Genomic DNA, 18,687 nt, shown 5'->3' on the forward strand with positions numbered 1-18,687 from the left:
TCAGAGCCAAGTGCCTCCGCTCAGCCTCCCCAGCCTTTTGTCGCAGACATCAGGCCGCTCAGCCAGGACCCAGGAGTGGGACACCAGGGGACTCACACCAGCCTGGCCTGGGGATGGGCGGCTGAGGGGCACCATGGGGGAGGACTGGGAACCCGGGAGCTTTGGGGGGTGCTCCGAGGTGTGAAGCGTGGAGAAAGTGGGCTCAGACAAAGCCCCCCAGTGGAAGGCGTGCACCTCTTGGAGGTGCTTTGAGAGACCAAGAAGTTTTTCGCAAAGGTATTTTCTGGAATGTGTGGAGCAGCTCTGTCTCATTAAGTGGGACAGTGCTAGACTGGCACCCTGCAGCCCTGGGATCTACTCGAGTACACAAGTTTCCGTGTCTGATCATAATCTATAGGTGACAGGAAGTAAGGTTCAGTTTCTGTTTGAGCAGCCCTCCCCAGTGTTGCCGAGGTGTGCCACCCTGGGGCTTGGAGCACCATGCTCCTCCTCAGCACCTTACGGGGGGAGGACAGAGGATGGAGGACAACCTGGCAGAGGTCAGGGCCCCCCTGCATCAGAGAGTTTGAGGCTGGGGTGGGGTGGGCTGGGGCACACGATGTCCGCAGGAGGGGCAGAGCTTTGAGAAGAAAGAGCAGTGTGGTGGCAATCCGTTCAGCATTTATTACATTCTGCACAGGGATGACCCCAACCCCCAGGAACCATAAACCTCAGAGACAACACCCAGAGCACACTGCGCCTGGGGGGGCTATTTCTCAGGGATGAGGGGAGGAAGTTGTACAGGGGGCTCCCCTGTAAGCAAGTCCCGGTACCCTGTGACAGTCGGCCACCCCTGCATCCTCCGATGCCTCCGCTGGGTACCAGGAGGCTGTGGTCCCTCGCAGCACTGCGCCGTGTCTATGTCCATCCCGGGAAAGGCCGGGCCTGGTGAGGACAGCCCCCACCTATTCCTGGAACCCTGTGGCTACGACTCGGTGGCTGACGGCGCCCAGGCAGGAGTTGGTGTCACGGTTGGAGGCCACCTGCCGAAGGGGAACATCCTCCACACGGTGGGGCGGCTCGCCTCTGTCCAACGGGCCACAAGCAGAGGGGACGACACAGCACGAAGGTGGCCAGGTGCACCGCAGCTACATACGGGTCCTTGAGGATACAGTGGCAGCCTGGGGAGCTGCCCGAGTCGGCCGAAGGAGGAGGTGCCAGAGCAGCTGCCCCGGCAGAGGCTCCGGATGAGCAGCGGGAGGAGGAGGAGCAGCAGGCAGACTGGGGCCCTGGGGCGCCGGGTGCCGCCTGCCCGAAGGGGAAGAAGGTCTCCTCCACATGCAGCCAGGACACCAGCAGGGCCGAGCGCCCGATGACAGTAGCTACAGGGCCACGCGGGTGAGCAGAAGAGACTGCTTATCCCGGGTTCCCCCCATTATCCTGCTTCCACCCCGTCCCCACTGCCCTCGGGGCTCCGGGCCCTGTGCGGAGGGTCCTGTCAATCACGAGCACCTGGGAGTCCCTGTCAAAGAAAGGCTTCTGAGCGTCACCTACTCACAGAGGAGGAAACTGAGTCCCACAGGGGGCGGGGAACCACCCTTCAGTCTGGCACAACCGATCGGCAGTGGAGCGGGATTGCAGCCGCACCGGTCTTTAGGACGCCCCACACCCTGCATGGCGCAAAGTTTCCTTGACGCTGGGGAACAGCCCACCCCCTGCTGAACACCCCAGCCCAGAAACTCACCTGGCCCTGGCCCATAAGTTTAAATCTTGCGGGACCTGAAGAACTGTAACAGTCCTTTTCTGCCTGCCCTCTGACCTGGGGGCTCCAGATGGTAGGACAGGCCGTAGCTGCAGGACAGAGGGACACCTGTGAGCCCCTGGAGCCCCATGGCCGGGGGCCCTTCCCCCAGAGCCTGCCGGCAGCTACAGCCCACACCCCACTCCTGGCAGCCTCACCTCTGCTCTTCACCCAGGAGCTCCACTGTGTGGAAAAAGAACAGGAAGTGCTCCTTGGGCTCCAGGTCATACTGCCTGGCCAGGAACTTGTATGTGAGGAGCTCCTCTAGGAAGTCAGTGGCCTGGGGCAGAGGAAGGACAGGATGCAGATGAGGAGGGGGTGAGGAGTGGGGCACTGGGATGGTCCCGGATCTTTGCTCACGGAAACCCTCCTTCCTTCCAATGCCATCTAGCCCAGCCTGTTCCCACTGTTGGGTCTCCAGCTCCTCCTCCAGGAAGGCGGCCTTGATGCCATCCCATCCCCCACCTTACAAAGCCTTTAGTGTCCTGAGCTCTGTGTGTCTTAACTCTCTCAACACACGTTAGACCCAAGGCATGGCCCGGACTAGGTCCTGCCCAGGGTGTCTTGACTACATCCCTCACCTTTCATGGCTGGGCACTCAACTCTCTCTATTTTATGCCATCACCCTGGAAGGCAGCAAGGCGGCCAAAGTACATCGGAAACAGCCCCCTGAGCCCAGATCGAGGCCGAAACGTCCCCACCCTTTCTCAAGGTGGAGGACCGCCAGGGCCCTCCAAGGGGCAGGCCTGCCCAGAAACAGCACCCGGGCCTGGCCCGGGCTCGGGGCAACCAAGAAGCGGGGACTGCTCTGGGGAGCTGAGGCATCAGGCGGGAAGGCACTGCCAGCCCGCCCCCCCCCCCTCATGTGCTTCCTGCCCTGAAGGAGCAGCACCCCTCCCACTGGGCAGGGCCTGAGGGAGAGACCAGTCCTGCCCAGAATGTGTCCCCTGGAGCCCTCAGCGCCACCTGCACTGGGGCCAGGACCGGGGCTTAGGTGGGTCCTTCTGGCAGTCCTCTCCAAGAAGCCCAGGTCCTGGGGTGGAGGGGAGACGCTCAGGAATGGGGGTGGCCCGGTGCTGAGAGGTCCGGGCTCACTGGGGGATCTCCCCTCCCTAAAGCTCACCATCCAGCCCCCCTGAGCCCTGCTGGGTCACTCACGTCCTCATGATGTTCCTGGTGTTTCTCTAAGGCGTCGTACAGAATCAGTCCAAGGAATGGGACCATGCCCTGTGCCACCGGGGTGGGGAGGTGATGAGTCCCCACCTGCCTCAGGGGTGCCCACAGAGCCTCCCCTGAACCCCACACCCGCAGCCCCCAGCTCCCTTGGACCACCCTGTGCGGCCTCACCCCCTCCCTTCGCCCTGCTCTCCCCTCCTGGTCCCTCCCAGGGCTGGCTTTCGGCCATTCCCAGGACCTGTGGGCCCTGCACCTGTCCTCCTACTTCCCCCTGTACCCAGCTGCTCTCGCCCTCCTTCTGGTCACACCGGAGCTGGCAGTTCAGAGCTGGTGGGACCAGGAGCAGGTGCAGGGTCACCCCCACCGCCCTGACCCTGGCCGCGCCACTCTCACCTGCTTCTTCATACCCTGGGATGCCCTGGGGGACTGTGGCCATTTCCTCACCATGGCCCTCGCCTCCTGCAAGGTGCACGACACTCAGGTGCTCATGCTCCCCTCCCACGTGCCTCCCACAGCCAGACCGTGGTGGATGGATGCCTTGCCCGAGCCCCCTGGCACCTACGCTGTCCCCACCTCCACAGAGGGACTGTGACAGGCTCAGGGGACCCAGGGGAGAAGCCGACCTTGCTCAGCCACAGGCCCCAACCCTGCTGCAACCCCATGCCATCCCCAGCCCTGACTGGGGGTCTGTCCCCTGCGTCCTCAGTGGATGCCAGGCCCCCAGTCAAGTGGAGCCAGGGAGGGAGACAGACGAGGCCCTCATGGGCCTGGGGGACCCTACTTTCCCCATCAGCTTGCCCGGCTCACCCCGCACTCCTCGAGTCTTCCCCAAATCTGTGCCACAGCACGGCAGAGGACTTGCCCCAAGGACCCCTCCCTTCCTGACCTCCAGCCCCCATTTACCTCGAGGAGCTGCTTCCTTTTAAGCCCCTTGTCCCTCTTTTTAAGTTTTCTGTAGATCCAGGAGCTCTTCCTATGGGGAGGGGAGAGGAGGAGGGACACATGAGGCCAGCAGGCGGAGAGTCTCGGGGCCGACCCCTTTTCCCGGGGATCCTAGAAGGCCCACTAGCCCGCAGGAGTCTTCCCACCACGGCCCTGAGCCCTGGGAATCCGTGGCCTGGGGAGGGGCTGCGTGTTTCCACCTGGGGCCTCCATTCCCTGCTCTCCCGGGCGCGAATCTGCTTTGGGCCAGGTCGCTGTCCTTGGGGCAGAGACCTCCTGCTGCAGAGCACAAGCTCCAGATCTCCAATGGGCTTCACCCCACACCTGACATTGCAGGGAACTGATTCCTGCAGGGGTACCCGTGGCCTAACCCACAGGGGGCCCCAAGAGCCCGCCATCCCTGCCCCTAGACTCTGCCGCCTCCCAGGAAGTCCCAGCCCACTGAGGGACACTGCCAGACGTAGGGTGTCCCTGTCCACTCAGGTGGCCTGGTCCCGGAGACAGGACTACCCACCAGGAAACTTGTCCCCAGGTTCTCTCCAGACGACGTAGACCAGGGAACTCCAGGGCGTACATAATGGTACGGAAGGACTCGAAATTTCTGAGAGCCAGACACTCCTGGGAGGGAAGACAGAGCTGAGAGCGTGGCCTGCTTCTCTGCTCTATTCCCCCATGAACTCCTGTCCTTAAGGAGACAGACACCCAGGGAGCCTAGCACACCTGGTACCTGCTGAGCGGCCCTCCTGGGTGGAGGACTATGGCTCAACCCAAGGAAGGGGCCCAGGATGGCTGTTCCCCCCCCCCACCCGGGGCCTGCGAGTCCAGATCCACACGCCCCTGGCAGGAGGGCCCAGGGACCATGCAGGGCAGACCGCAGGCACCCATCCTGAGAGCTGGCGAAGGAGGGGACCCTGGGGACCGTCCCATGACACACCTTGGCCACGTGTATCCAGAACTCCACCACTCGGGCCCTGTCCTGGGCCGTCGTGCTCGGACCCCCGAGGCAGGAGGAGATGACCAAATAAAACGTGGCAGCACACTGCTTGAGGACGTTAAGGATGTTGGGGGCCAGGAGCACAATGTCTTCCATCAGTGGGTGTCTCTCTACGTAGGCCTTGCATTCTCCATGTTCAACCCTACTGTACAGCTCCTGGGGATGACAAGAGGTGTCATCCAGCTGTGCCCCTGGTGCCCCTGTTCCCAGGCAGGGTCACTGATCAGAGCTGGGTCCCAGGCAGCTGGGGACGTGCTGTGAGCCTTGTGGCCGTCTGGACTTCAGACCCCGTCCACTGAGGCGCCCAGGACCGCATGCACAGGACCCCACAGTAATGGGGCACAGAGGGGCTTTGCTCACAGGCCCCCTCACTCACGTCCTCCCTGAGGCACTAGGCAGCTCTCGCCGGCCCAGTCTGGGGCATCTGCCTCCCATGCTGCCACCCCGTGGATCCCGCTCCCCACTCAGGTGCAGTTTCCCCTTAAACAACTCCACCAGGACCTTTGATGGTGTCTATGTCTCCCACGCAGTCAGATCTATGGCAGGGGCCTCTGAAGTGCGGAGGCCATAGGAGCCTGCCAGGCCAATGGCCCGAGGACCTAAGGCCCTGGCAGCACCTCCCTGAGCACCCCTCCCCTGCCCTGCCCTTCCCAGCCCGGCCAGGCCCTGCCCACCTTCCCTGTGCTCCATCCTCCTCATTGGTCTGCAAGGATCCCTAAGGGCCGGCCCTACTGTCCCCATGTGGACATTGAGGGCTTGGGGGTGAGGAGATTCTCTCAGGGCACATGGTGAGTCCGTGGGGAAGCTGGGATGTGGGCCCACATCACAGGAGTCCACGTCAGGGGAGGGCAGGTGTGGGGTAGCCCGTGACACAGGGAAGGCCCACCCCCGACCCCGAGAGCCCGCTCCGCTCACCGCACACATCAGGGTCAGCTGCTTGGCCACCAGGCGGGGAAGAAACGCCAGGATGGTCTGCTCCTCCTCCCTCGGCAAATCCCGGGTGCTCATGGAACAGGGGGTGGTGGGCTCCAGGGCCACCTCTGGCTCTTCCAGGCCCTGTGCCATTCCTGCAGGTGCCACGGGCCCCGCACCCGAGGACTCATGGGGCTCCAGCTCGGGGCCTGATACCAGTCCTGGGATGTCCCAGGGGCTCGCAGCACAGGGGTTTGTGGGCTCTGGACCTGGACCTGGCTCTGCCACGCCTGGTGCCATTCCAGCAAGTGCCCTGGGCCCCAGGCCCGAAGGCTCATGGGGCTCCAGCTCAGGGCCTGGCCCCTGGGCTGAGGCCACTGCTGGGACATCTTTCAGCTCTGCAGCGGCTGAAGCAGGTGACACCGGCCGTAGCTCCAGCACAGGGTTCTCAGGGAGCTCCTGGACGGGCTCTAGGCACGAAGGTGGCGCTCCGCGTGTCCCTGGAGCCAGCTGCATCTGCCGTGGGTCTGGAGCAGGACACAGAGAAAGGGTCACCCTGGGCCTGATTCCCCGCGCCTTACAATCACAGAAAAGCCCTCACTGCCTTGAAGGGAACCCCAGTCCGGGAAGCCCACCCTACTTGGTTCCCTGGCTGCAGCCCCTCACCTTCCAGCTCTGCCACCGTGGGCCCCCGTTGTTCCTCCTGGACCAAGTGGTGGAGTTCTTGGCCCACCACGGTGGGTGAAAGCTGGCTCGCGTTGATGATGCTGGGTACATGCTCGGGCTCCCAGGCAAGGCGCCTAGCCCATCCAATTCTGGGACTGGGGGAAGGCCAGAGGGTGGCAGAGTGAGAAGCCTGGTCTTACCCGCCACACTGCCCTCGCGGCCCACCCTTGTGTGGGCCTGTCCGCTGTGCACTCCCCTGCCTGTCCAGGCACCTGCCCCTCCCCCTTCCTGACCCTGCGTCTCTCTCCTGGGACCCCATCCTCTCCCATCCTCCCGAATAGGAAGTCCCCATTCGTCAGCCCGCCCGTGGGATCCCGAAGATGAGTGACCTGCTGGGCTCTGCTGTGCGCCCCCTGCCCCAAGGCCTACACGCCTCCTCCACCCACTTTGTGCACACAGGCAGTGCCCCCTCCTGGCCCAGTGAACGCTCACTTTCTCAGATTCTCCTCTGGCCCCTCTTCATGCCCCCCATTACATGAGGAGGCGGTGAGGGTATCGCCCGTGACGCTTCCCGGCTGTGACCTGCGGATGACGCCTGAAGTGACTGCCCGACTCCACACGGGCCAGGGTCCCAGTAGTGTGTCCGCTTCCTTCACTGTTACGCTAAGTTTCCCCAAAGGGTCTGCACAAAGTGGGTGCTGCATACCTATTGTGGCTGAAGGAAGTCCTACCCGAACCTTCCCAGGTACCGCTCCTCTGCTGTCCCCAGAGGTCCCCCCATGTGGCCACGGTGGGGACAAGGTCCCGGCACAGCCACAGGGAATTGCGAGCCTCCGTTCCAAAGGCTGCTTCCCATGTGCTTTTCCAAATGAACCAGGCTCCAGGCCACTGACAGGTGAGGCCAAAGGCTTTTCATCGGGTACAGAGAAGTGAGCCCCAAAGTGGCCCATTGGCTGGCAGTCCTTTCTCCACTGCCGGGCGCCAGGGGAGCCCCTCTAAGGCCTCTTCCGTGTTTCCCATGGGCACTCTAACAGGCTGATCGCCAGTCACCCTGCCTGTCAGAGGAGCACACTGAGGCTCAGACACATGTGGGGACACTCAGGATACACCACGGGCTGTGGGCAGAGGCCCGTCTGGGCCGAGGAGGGGCTGGATGCTCACCGGGGGAGCCGCTGGCCCGTGGCTGGCTGGTCAGCATCCTTTGCAGAGAGTAGGGGCCAAGAAACATTCCGGCTGAGGGTTGCCCCTGAAGATGACCTTGCCGTGAACAGTCCCTGCTTCTCTTTCACACGTGTGGGCTGGTCAGCGTCCTGGGGAGGGAGTTTGGCCTCGGGATTGCTCCGGCTGGTGTTCGGAGCTGGTTCCACTCGTTCCGTGCGCTTTCTCCCCTTCCTCCTCACGCCTGTCCAGGGAGCCCTGCGCCTGGGGACCTCAGTCCCATGGACAGATGGCTCAGGTTCACGCTGAGGGGGGCAGCAGAGAGATAGTCAGTGGGAAACCCAGGAACCACCAGGACAAGGGAGGTTTGCAGCTCACCCGAGAGCCCCCAGCCCTCTGGGATGCAAGCAAGGAGCGGCACGGGGTGCCCCCGGGAGCGAGGTTCCAGGCCCTCTGGAGTGGGTCTGTTGACCAATCTTGTGGGGCAACCCTGGGAGGGCCCTGGCAGGTTACCAGGCTTGGAATGGGGTCCTGGGGTGTAGGCAGCCTGCCCCAGGTCCAGGGAGATGGAGTAGGTAAATCCACCCATCAGCTCCTCCATGCTCCCCAGAGTGGAGCTCTGCAAAGCCAGAGCCTGGTAGCAGGTGAGGAGGCACCCGGGGCTGCGTGGACCTCCCCGCAGGGGGTAATGTGGAACCCAACCCCTGTCCCCGAGATCAGGCACACAGGGCCATCTGCCTAGATATCCAGTCCTGGGGGAAGGAGAGGACACCCCCCGGGCTCAGGATTAACATGTGGGTGGAAGTACCTGGTCCCAACACTCACCTCCACTACTGAGTGATGAGACCAGAGCTGTGACACTGACTGCCCCCCTGCTCCCCAGCCTTCAGTCCCCGCATGCCCCACGCCCACTGCACACACACAAGGAGCCGGGGGAAAGGTCAGCCCGGGATGGGTCACACAGTGGCCTGGTCCTGGAGGGGCCCGCTCTGGGCTGCCCTGTGTTACCTCGGGGCTCCTCGGGAGACACGGACAGAGGCGTTGGAAGTGTTCTCTCAGCCAACGCCCACAGCGAGCAGGAAGACTCTCCGTCTCGGCTTCCCTGACTCCCACGCCTTCAGAAGGCTCCGCACAACAAGACCGCATGTTGCTCTGTCGAGCGCCTCGGGTCAAGTGAGCAGGACTGGGGTCTGCGACCAGGAGCTGGGTTCCGTCCGGGTCACAATTCAGGTTCTACTGGGCGTGTCTTCAGTGACATCACTTCTTCAAGGGTCCATTTCCTGGGCCGCTCTGTGAACTCAGATACGCCCACATGCCCGTCTGGGCTCCTGACTGCCCACCCTCCTGGCCCTTGCCATGCATGAGTACACAGATCTCCACCAGATCCCTCCCCTCGCTCTTTGGCAATGACACTAGGGTCCCAGCTCCGAGGAGACAAGAGCTGAGCTCAGGCCACTTTTTGTCACCAGTTCCCTGTCCTGCTGAAGCCATAGCACCTCCCCGGAGCTGCCCAATGTCCCAGCCTGCACAGGGAGGGTCATGCCAGACATTCCTCCCTAGGGACATCCCCAGGGATACATGAATGACCCCTCCAGCTTCTGGGGGCTGGTGTCACGTGTGTGCGACGAACAGACTCAGAGATGGAGGAATGCCGACCAGGCTTGGCACGGAGCGTGGAACAGCACGCAAGTCAGGCTGGGGACTGGGCCTTGTGATCTTGGCAGGCCAGTCCCCCGCTAGGCCATGTTCAGGTGTGCACCTGGAAGGGGCAGCAAGGAGAGGGGATCCAGGTGTTGTCATCTACTGGCATCCACCTTCCAAAGGTCCAGGCTGCTCTCAAACTAGGTGCTTTTCAGACCAATCAGTAAATGGGTCAGAGTAGCACACTGGACATGAGGTCTATGCTCTGAAATGCGAGGTGGTCTACCAGGCTGCTGTGCCCTTTGTGTGTGGGGGGTGGAGGAGGGTCCAGGTACAGCACCTCGTTCATCACCTTAGGAGAGCTTGGCATGCCCACACGATAGAATTCTCGAATCTTCTCAAAGACGAAAGGCCCCTGAATTTTTGTTGGATTTATTTCCCACCTTCTGACCCGTGACTGCTCTATCAATGTGCTTAGACAGGTTGTACTTCCTGATCACTGTGTCCAATCGGCGTAGTGCCATCAATGGGATGGGCCAGTGTGACGGCTTCTGGAAGGAAAAGGAGATGAAGGTTCCTTCTGACTAAGTGACAGCCTAAGTCAGGAGGTCTGATATGCCTCTGAGATAGTTTTGTCTCCTTGCCGGCTGAAAGCTGACTGCCCTGCTGGTCTTTACTCACAGGAAGAGAACAAAGAGCATTTTCGTGACCAATACTTACACACTGGGTGCTTGGGGACCAAGTGATGAAGCCCCATGTGCAGCAATAACTGCAATCTGAGACACTCCGATCACGGTGACCATCATGCACTGTCATCTCCAAGAATTGTCCGTTTTCTGAGTAGGCCACGTGGGTGACTTCAATAAGGGTCTGTGGAAATCACCACCCCGACATCTTCCAAGTCCTTGGTGGTCACTCCAGTCTGTAAGCTCTCCTGGAAGGCAGTACTACTTTCAACATGTACTTTGGAGGGAGTTCTAGAGGCTTGTGCTTGACCCGCCACACAGCAGGCACTCCTGGCCGGCACAGTCCCCTGTGGCTAGCAAGGAGGAAGCCGGGAGCTCTGCGTCCCTGACAGCTCGGTCCTGTGGCCTCTGACACTGAGGGAGCGGCACTGCGGGCACTTGGTCGGGGTGAGGGGGTGCTGCTCCTGATACCAAGACCCGGTCCTCGTCCCTGAGGTCAAATCACAAAACACAGTGACAAGCTTTTGAGGAAAGGAAAGAATAGTTTGTTGACTTGCTAGTAAATGAGGGAGTGGCAGGCTCCTGCCTTAGAGAACCACCGTCCTCCTGACACGCGAGCGGTCAGGGCTTTTCGAGGGGAAATCGTGGTAGAGAGGCTGGGGTGCAGACACATGAAGTAGCAGCCTGCAAGGGTCCAAGCAGATATTCCTGTGCTGATTCACTAGCGTTTTGTTTTTCTTTTCTGCTCCGCCTCAGTCCCCTGGGACAGAATGGTTTTTGAGTCCCTTTCTTAGTGAACTTTACTGGCCTTAATTCTCTCTCATCCCGCTCATATCTATTTTTCTGCCTAACACTCCCAAGACTGACCAGCCTCTCTGTAAACATCCCATACACGTGCTAACAGGCCCTTCAGGTCTACAGTGTGTGACACCCAGGCAGGAATCCTGGCTATAATTTCCAGTTTCTTCACACGATCTTGCTCCTTTCAACAAAAAGATGGAGGTCCTGGGTCAGCCCTTCGTAAACATAGCTACTTGACCGGTGGTGGCAGGAAGAATTTCTTCCATCCCTGAGGTTCCCCTAGCTGGAGTAAGAAACAGATTGACATGAAACAGATTAACAGGAGAAAAAGTAACAAAATTTAATTAAGTACATACAGGGAAGCCATAGACATCTGTTCCACAGACAGGGTGTGGGTAAAATTGCAATATTTGCAGAATCTCTTGGCCTGGCTTTAGTGCATGTCGGTATCAACAGGGGTTTCCAAGGGGTGGAGAGAAGTAGTCTGTCTCCATCAGTGGGTGATTACGTGGGCGAGCGAGGGCTTATCTGGACCAGAGAGCTTGGTGGGAGTATTGGCTCTCTTCTACTGCAACAGGAGAGAGAGAGAGAGAGAGAGAGAGAGAGAGAGAGAGAGAGAGAGAGAGAGAGAGAGACACACACACACACACACACAGGGCGACTCCTTGTATGCAATAAACGGCCTTTGAACATCATTTCTCCCTTTGCCTGATTTCGCTTTCAAAGGTGTTTTGCCCTGGGATCTCCCCTCCCTGGAGTTACGCAGGGAGAATGAGGTCTGTGTGTCATCTTGAACCAAGGAGAAGGGGTGAGGGTCTGCGACTTCAAGGGAAAGGGAAGTAATTCACAGGAATATAAAACAGGAAACGTCTGATAAAATACTTGATGGGACACAGAAACAATGCGGGGGCAGAATGGGGAATTTTAACAGACCAAAATGATACCGGGGTTCTTGTTCCCATAGTCAAAGAATGAACTTCGCAACATGATCAAGGTAGGAAAGAAAGCCAGGGAGGCTTTTATTTAGAGAGAAAGTAGGAGAAAAGAGCTCCTGGGGCATGCGGGGGGTGGGGGGACAAGAGAGTTCGCGGCCGCCTGCCCCTCCCGCCCGCTCACCGCGGGTGCCCCCCCTCGCCCAGCCCCTTCCCTGCCCCACCGTGACCACCTGCGGATGCCGGGCCTCGTCCCCCACCCCCACACGCGGTCCGGGGGCTGGGGGTGGCGGTGGGCACACCCGCCTTCAGCCTGGCATCCCCGCCCAGAGGCAGGGCCAACCCGCGGGCAGGCCGGCGGGTCCCCCACCCCGCAGGCAGGCCTTGGGCTCCCTGCGCAGCGCGGAAGCCCCTAAGCCCTGCGCTCCGATCGCCTCCACTCGCCCTCACCCGCCGGCCAGCGCCGGCCTTAGACCCCCCGTCCCCGGGCCCGGGCTGCGCTCCCGGAGGCAGCGCTTTTCCCCTCCTGGCCACGGTAGGGAGGTAGGGCAGGCCCGGCCCCACAGGAGGGGACCACCGTCCGTGGGCCCGTGGTCGCGCCCGTCTTTCGAGGGTGGTGTCCGTGGCCTCGAGCCCCGCCCCCCACCCGGGCACGGAGCGGGCCGAACGCCCCAGGCCACCGGCGGCCCTGGGCACCCTGCTGCCGCGCGTCCCGCGCTGCTCTCCCGCAACAGCAGGTGCGCTCTGCATGTGCCGGGGCGCCCGCGCGGAAGACACGCAGAGGCAGAGGAACCGGGCCGCGCGCTCACACCCTTCTCCATGCATAATGATGAAAGTATAAAGTCACCAAGAAGATATATTAAAGCACCTACTAAAAGCACCCCAAAATGCTAACAGAAAGAAAAGAAAAACTAATATAACTAAAGGGAAAGCACAGACAAGTCCATCAATCTACTTGGATATGTCAACACTTTTTTTCTCAGTAACTGACAGAACGAGTAGATAATAAACTCAGCAAAGATGCAGAAAAACTGAATGGTATCCACCAACTAGATCTAGTTAACACTAATAGAACATTCCACTCCACAACAACAGAATTTTCAGGAGCATTAACATACTGATCACATAGATCACAAAACTGAACTAAATTTCAAAGAATTAAAATCATACAAAATATGTTTGTTCTCTGACCGTAGTGCATTAAATTACAAATCAGTAATACAAAGATATGTAGAAAATCCCCAATCCCTTGAAAATTAAATAACTTAATAACAGGTGAGTTATTTACAATAGCCAAGAAATGGAAGCAACCTAAGTGTCCCTCAGTAGATGAATGGATAAAGAAGATGTGGTGCATATACACAATGGAATATTATTCAGCCATAGGAAAAAAACGAATCCTACCATTTGCAACAACATGGACGGAGCTAGAGGGTATTACGCTCAGTGAAATAAGCCAGGCGGAGAAAGACAAGCACCGAATGATTTCACTCGTGTGGAGCATAAGAACAAAGCAAAAACTGAAGGAACAGAACAGCCGCAGACGCACAGAACCCAAGAATGGACTGACAGTTACCAAAGGGAAAGGGACTCGGGAGGGTGGGTGGGGAGGGAGGGAGGGACAAGGGGAATGAGGGGCATCAGGGTCAGCACACATAAGGCAGGGAGGGCGCGGGGAGGGCGGTACAACACGGAGACAAGTAGTGACTCTACAGCGTCTCACTACGCGGATCGTCAGTGACTGTAATGGGGTGTGGGGGGGTATTGCATAATGGGAGGAGTCTAGTAACCACATTGTTGCTCATGTGATTGTGGATTAAGGACACCTAAATAAATTAATTGATTAATTTTTTAAAAAACTAACGCGTCGGTCATCTCGTGAAAAATCAGTATATCGAAGAAAGTGACAGCCCGCGCCTGACGGCCCTCGCGGCCAATGAGCGCGCAGGTCGCCCGCAGGCCCGCCTCCGACTGACGGCACTCGTGGCCAGTAAGCAAGGCGGCGCCGCGGAGCAGGCAGCCATTGGGCGAGCGCGCGGAACCAGTGAGCCCGGCGGCTGCTGAGTAGCTGCAGGCGCCGCCGCCGCCACATTCAAGAGTCGGTGGCCTCGCGAGCGCCGTAGGCAGAGGCAGCTCCCGCGGCTCCGTCCATGCTCCGGGCCGCCGTCCCGTCCGCGCAGCGGGCCCCGCGGAGACCGCGTGAGGGTGGTGGACCCGCGCTGTGCTCGGCTGCGCCTTCCTCCCGGCGGACCTGCGGCCGAGCGTCCCGGGCGGGCCCCGCTTCAGGGGTGAAGGCGACAGCGACGGCTCTGCGGGCCGGAAGGTAGGTGGCCGCGGGGCGCGGCGGGGCCCGGACGGGGCGCGGGGACCTGTGCCTCGGCCTGCGGGCGCGGGGGAGCCGGTGAGGGTGCGGCCGTGCGAGGGCTCGGCGGGCGGCGCGGGTGGTGGGTCCTCGCTGGGCCCGGCCGGGGGCCGCGCCGCCGCCCTGCCGCCGCCGCCCGGGACGGGGGTCCGGGGGCCGCGCAGGCGGGAGGCCGGAGGGCGTCCTGCCGCGTGTGGAGGTTCTCGGCGGCGGCCTCGAGGGCGAGGGCCGGGCGAGCTGAGGCGCCCGGCGGGACCCGCGGCGGGGCGGCGGGGGTCGGGCGGCCGGGGGCCGCGCCTTCGGAATTAGAAGTGTTTCCCGAGGTGCCTGTCGTCCTTGCTTTGCCGTCGGGGATTCCCGGGTCAGTGTCCCTGCCGGTCCCTGGTGTGTTCAGGTTTTGTTTCTTCCTGGCTCAGCCGTGGGAGGTTGCGTTTTTCTCGAAAGTTGACCATTTCTCGAAAGTTATCCAGTTTCTTTCCATACAATTTTTCAGAGTATTCTCTCATAATTCTTCATATTTCTGTGGTGTCTGTCAGTTCTGATTTTTCCTTTCTCATTTCTGATTCTGTTCATGTGCGTTGACTCTCTTTTTTTCTTGGTAAGTCTGGCTAGGGGTTTACTATTTTGTTTATTTTCTCGAAGAACCAGCTCCTGCTTTCATTGATTCTAAATAGTTTTATTCTTCTCTATTTTATTTATTTCTGCTCTACTCTTTATTATGTCCCTCCCTCTACTGACTTTGGGCCTCAAGTTTTCTTCTTTGTCTAGTTTGGTTAATTGTGAGTTTAGAGTGTTCATATGGGATTGTCCTTCTTTCCTGAGGTAGGCCTGTGGTGCAGTATACTTCCCTCTCAGCGGTGTCTTTGCTGCATCCCACAGATTTTGCGTTGTTGAATTATTGTTGTCATTTCTCGCCATCTATTGCTTGATCTCTGTTTTTATTTGGTCATTGAGCCAGTGGTTATTTAGGAGCATGTTGTTAAGCCTCTACGTGATTGTAGGCTTTTCCGTCGTCTGTGTGTAATTTAATTCTAGTTTCATACCCTTGTGGTCTGAGAAGCTGGTTCATACATTTTCAGTCCTTTTGAATTTACTGAGGCTCTTTTTGTGGCCTCGTATATGATCTGTTCTTGAAAATGTGCCATGTGCCCTTGAGAAGAATGTGTATCCTTCTGCTTTTGAGTGGAGAGTTCTGTAGATGTCTGTCGGGTCCATCTGTTCCAATGTGTTGTTCAGTGCCTCTGTCTCCTTACTTATTTTCTGTCTGGTTGATCTGTTCTTTGGAGTGAGTGGAGTGTTGAAGTCTGCTAAAATGAATGCATTGATTCTGTTTTCCCTTTTAATTCTGTTTGTATTTGTTTCACATATGTAGGTGCTCCTGTGTTGGGTGCATAGATATTTATAATGCTTATATCCTCTTGTTGGATTGACCCCTTTATCATTATGTGGTGTCTGTCTTTGTCTCTTGTGACTTTCTTTGTTTTAAAGTCTATTTTGTCTAATACAAGTAGTGCAACACCTGCTTTTTCCTCCCTATTAGTTGCATGAAATATCTTTTTCCATCCCTTGACTTTTAGTCTTTGTACGTCCTTGGGTTTGAAGTGAGTCGTCTCTTGTAGGCAGCATATAGATGGGTCTTGTTTTTTCATCCATTCAGTGCCTCTGTGTCTTTTGATTGGTGCATTCAGACCATTTACACTTAGGGTGATGATCAATAGGTATGTCTTTATTGCCACTGCAGGCTTTAGGTTCGTGGTGACCAAAGGTTCAAGGGTGCCTTATCTTCCTTACTATCTAAGAATCTAACTTAACTCAGTTAAGTATGCTATTACAAACAATCTAAAGGAGGCTGTTTTTTTAATTTTCCCTCCTCATTCTTTATATATTAGGTGTCATATTCTGTACTCTTTGTCTATCCCCTTTTGTTACTTCTGGTGACAGCTATTTAATGTTAGGAACACTTCCATCTGTAGCAGTCCCTCGAAAATACACTGTAGAGATGGTTGGTGGGAGCTAAATTCTCTCAGCTTTTGCTTATCTAGAAATTGTTTAATCCCTCCTTCAAATTTAAATGATAATCTTTTTTTCCCAATTTTTTATTAAGTTGTTATTATGATTATTTTTTGGTATCAAGCTTCAGTTACATGAGCAACATTATGTTTACTAGACTCCCCCCATCACCAAGTCCCCCCCACATACCCAATTACAGTCAGTGTCCATCAGCGTAGTAAGATGCTATAGAATCCCTACTTGTCTTCTCTGTGTTGTACAGTACAGCCCTCCCTGTGGCCCCCCTATGTTATGTCTGCTAATAGTAATGCCCCTTTTCTTCCACTGATCCCTCCCTTCCCACCCATCCTCCCCAGTCCCTTTCCCTTTGGTAACTGTTAGTCCATTCTTGGGTTCTGCGAGTCTGCTGCTGTTTTGTTCCTTCATTTTTTGCTTTGTGCTTATGCTCCACACGAGTGAAATCATTTGGTACTTGTCTTTCTCTGCCTGGCTTAGTTCACTGAGCATAATACCCTCTAGCTCCGTGTATGTTGTTGCAAATGGTAGGATTTTCTTCTTCTTCTGGCTGTATAATATTCCATTGCGTATATGTACCACATCTTCTTTATCCATTCATCTACTGAGGGACACTTAGGTTGCTTCCATTCCTTGGCTATTGTAAATTGTGCTGCGATAAACAAGGGTGCGTATGTCTTGTTCAAAGTGGGCTGCTGCATTCTTAGGGTAAATTCCTAGGAGTGGAATTCCGGGGTCAATGGTATTTCTATTTGGAGATTTTTGAGGAACCTCCATACTGCTTTCCACAGTGGTTGAACTAATTTACATTCCCACCAGCAGTGTAACACGGTTTCCCTTTCTGCACATCCTCGCCAACATTTGTTGTTTGTCTTTTGGATGGTGGTCATCCTTACTGGTATGAGGTGATGTATCATTGTGGTTTTAATTTGCATTTCTCTGATGATTAGCCATGCGGAGCATCTTTTCATGTGCCTGTAGGCCGTCTGAATTTCTTCTTTGGAGAAGTGTCTGTTCTAATCCTGTGCCCATTTTCTAAATGGATTACTTGCTTTTTGTCTGTTGAGGTTCGTGAGGTCTTTATATATTTTGGATGTCAACCCTTTATCGGATATGTCATGTATGAACATATTGTCCCATACAGTTGGATGTCTTTTTGTTCTGTTGATGGTGTCCTTTGCTGTACAGAAGCTTTTCAGCTTGATATAGTCCCACTTGTTCATTTTTGCTTTTGTTTCCCTTGCCTGGGGAGATATGTTCATGAAGAAGTTGCTCCTGTTTCTGTCCAGGAGATTTTTTCCTATGTTTCTTTCTAAGAGTTTTATGGTTTCATGACCTACATTCAGGTCTTTGACCCATTTTGACTTTCCTTTTGTGTGTGGTATTAGACAGTGATCCAGTTTCCTTCTCTTACATGTAGCTGTCCAGTTTTGCCAACACCAGCTGTTGAAGAGGCTGTCATTTCCCCATTATAAATCCATGGCTCCTTTATCGTCTATTAGTTGACCGTATATGTTTGGGTTAATATCTGGAATCTCTATTGTGTTCCACTGGTCTGTGGGTCTGTTCTTGTGCCAGTACCAAATTGTCTTGATTGCTGTGTCTTTGTAGTAGATCTTGACTTTTTATGCAGATCTAGTAAGATTTGAGATTTTGGAAGTGACATGCCCCCGGCTTTATTCTTCCTTCTCAGGACTGCTTTGGCTATTCGGGGTCTTTTGTGGTTCCCTATAAAGTTTAGAACGATTGGTTCTGGTTCGTTGAAGAATGCTGTTGGTATTTTGATAGGGTTTGCATTTGAATCTGTAGATTGCCTTAGGTAGGATTACCATTTTGACAATATTAATTCTTCCTAGGTTACTCACAAGTATCCCAAACCTAAAGTCTTCCAAACTTAGTCCATTATCTTCCTCTGCCCACAGCTTTCTTACCAGTATCGGTACCTGTCCCCCAGCCATCCCAGGAAGAAACCCGGGAGACGGCTTCGCCTTCCATCCTGCGCATAGCGAGTCAGGCCTGGTTCCGCAGACTTTGCTCTTTCTCACGTCTGTGTCTCCTCTCAGTTCTCACCACCGCACTGGATTTCCAAGCCCTCACCGTCTCTCCCCTAAGCTGTGCAGTGGCCTCCTACTTGACCCCCAATCCTTCAGTGCCTCCCACTTAAATTCTTTCCCCTCACTACTGCTAGATGACCTACCTATAAGAAAGTGATCATATTTCGCTGCTCAAAATCCTTCTCTGACCCTGTATTGCCTACGAAATAGAGTCTGCACTTCTTAATAAGGTGCACGGGGCTCTTTGGCACCTTCTGCTTGTCCCTTCCCTAGGGTAAAAATAGCAAACTAAGAATATAGGCATTCTTCAGTGAGATCAGTTAAAGTTGCAGAAGCCAGGAGTAACTGGCCTGGAATGCTTGGGTATTCCCCAGACAAAGGAAGGTCTCTCGGCATACCCTTGTCTTTATTGTGTTTAGTAAATCGTGTCATGGTAAGACTCACTTAGCCTGCTTAAAGGCCCAGCTTATTTTTTTACCTTTACCTATATGCTGTTTCTCCTCCTCCTCCATCCCCACATCAAGTAATTTGTGGACTGGACAGTTCACTTAGCAAGCT

General features: G+C 56.3%; 1 protein-coding gene across 2 annotated transcripts; it reads right to left on the bottom strand.

Moving 5' to 3' along the window:
- Positions 1–627: 627 nt before the first annotated feature.
- LOC140845687 (uncharacterized) lies at positions 628–7,938 on the bottom strand. 2 transcript variants are annotated; one of them, XM_073220409.1, is made up of 11 exons: positions 6,963–7,937; positions 6,471–6,625; positions 5,808–6,331; positions 4,833–5,048; positions 4,413–4,516; positions 3,860–3,929; positions 3,350–3,415; positions 2,939–3,007; positions 1,939–2,060; positions 1,724–1,830; positions 629–1,501 (listed from the first exon to the last, which is right to left on the bottom strand). In XM_073220409.1, exons 1-10 carry the CDS (start codon positions 7,418–7,420, stop codon positions 1,743–1,745), a joined length of 1,872 nt encoding a protein of 623 aa, XP_073076510.1. In that variant the 5' UTR covers positions 7,421–7,937; the 3' UTR covers positions 629–1,501; positions 1,724–1,742. The 2 variants fall into 2 exon arrangements, with proteins under 2 accessions (XP_073076509.1, XP_073076510.1); XM_073220408.1 differs by having other exon boundaries at positions 628–1,830; positions 6,963–7,938.
- Between the last annotated feature and the right edge of the window lie 10,749 nt (positions 7,939–18,687).

The sequence above is a fragment of the Manis javanica genome, chromosome 13 (genome assembly GCF_040802235.1).
Source record: "Manis javanica isolate MJ-LG chromosome 13, MJ_LKY, whole genome shotgun sequence".
Classification (NCBI taxonomy): Eukaryota; Metazoa; Chordata; class Mammalia; order Pholidota; family Manidae; genus Manis; species Manis javanica.

Excerpts from the sequence above, each read along its gene's own strand:
- LOC140845687 (XM_073220408.1), bottom strand. The coding sequence starts at position 7,420 with ATGGGCCACTTTGGGGCTCACTTCTCTGTACCCGATGAAAAGCCTTTG. Across the intron at positions 3,008-3,349 it reads CCCAGGGTATGAAGAAGCAG|GGCATGGTCCCATTCCTTGG; the intron begins GTGAGAGTGGCG and ends CCGGTGGCACAG. Across the intron at positions 2,061-2,938 it reads ACCAGGAACATCATGAGGAC|GCCACTGACTTCCTAGAGGA; the intron begins GTGAGTGACCCA and ends CCTCTGCCCCAG.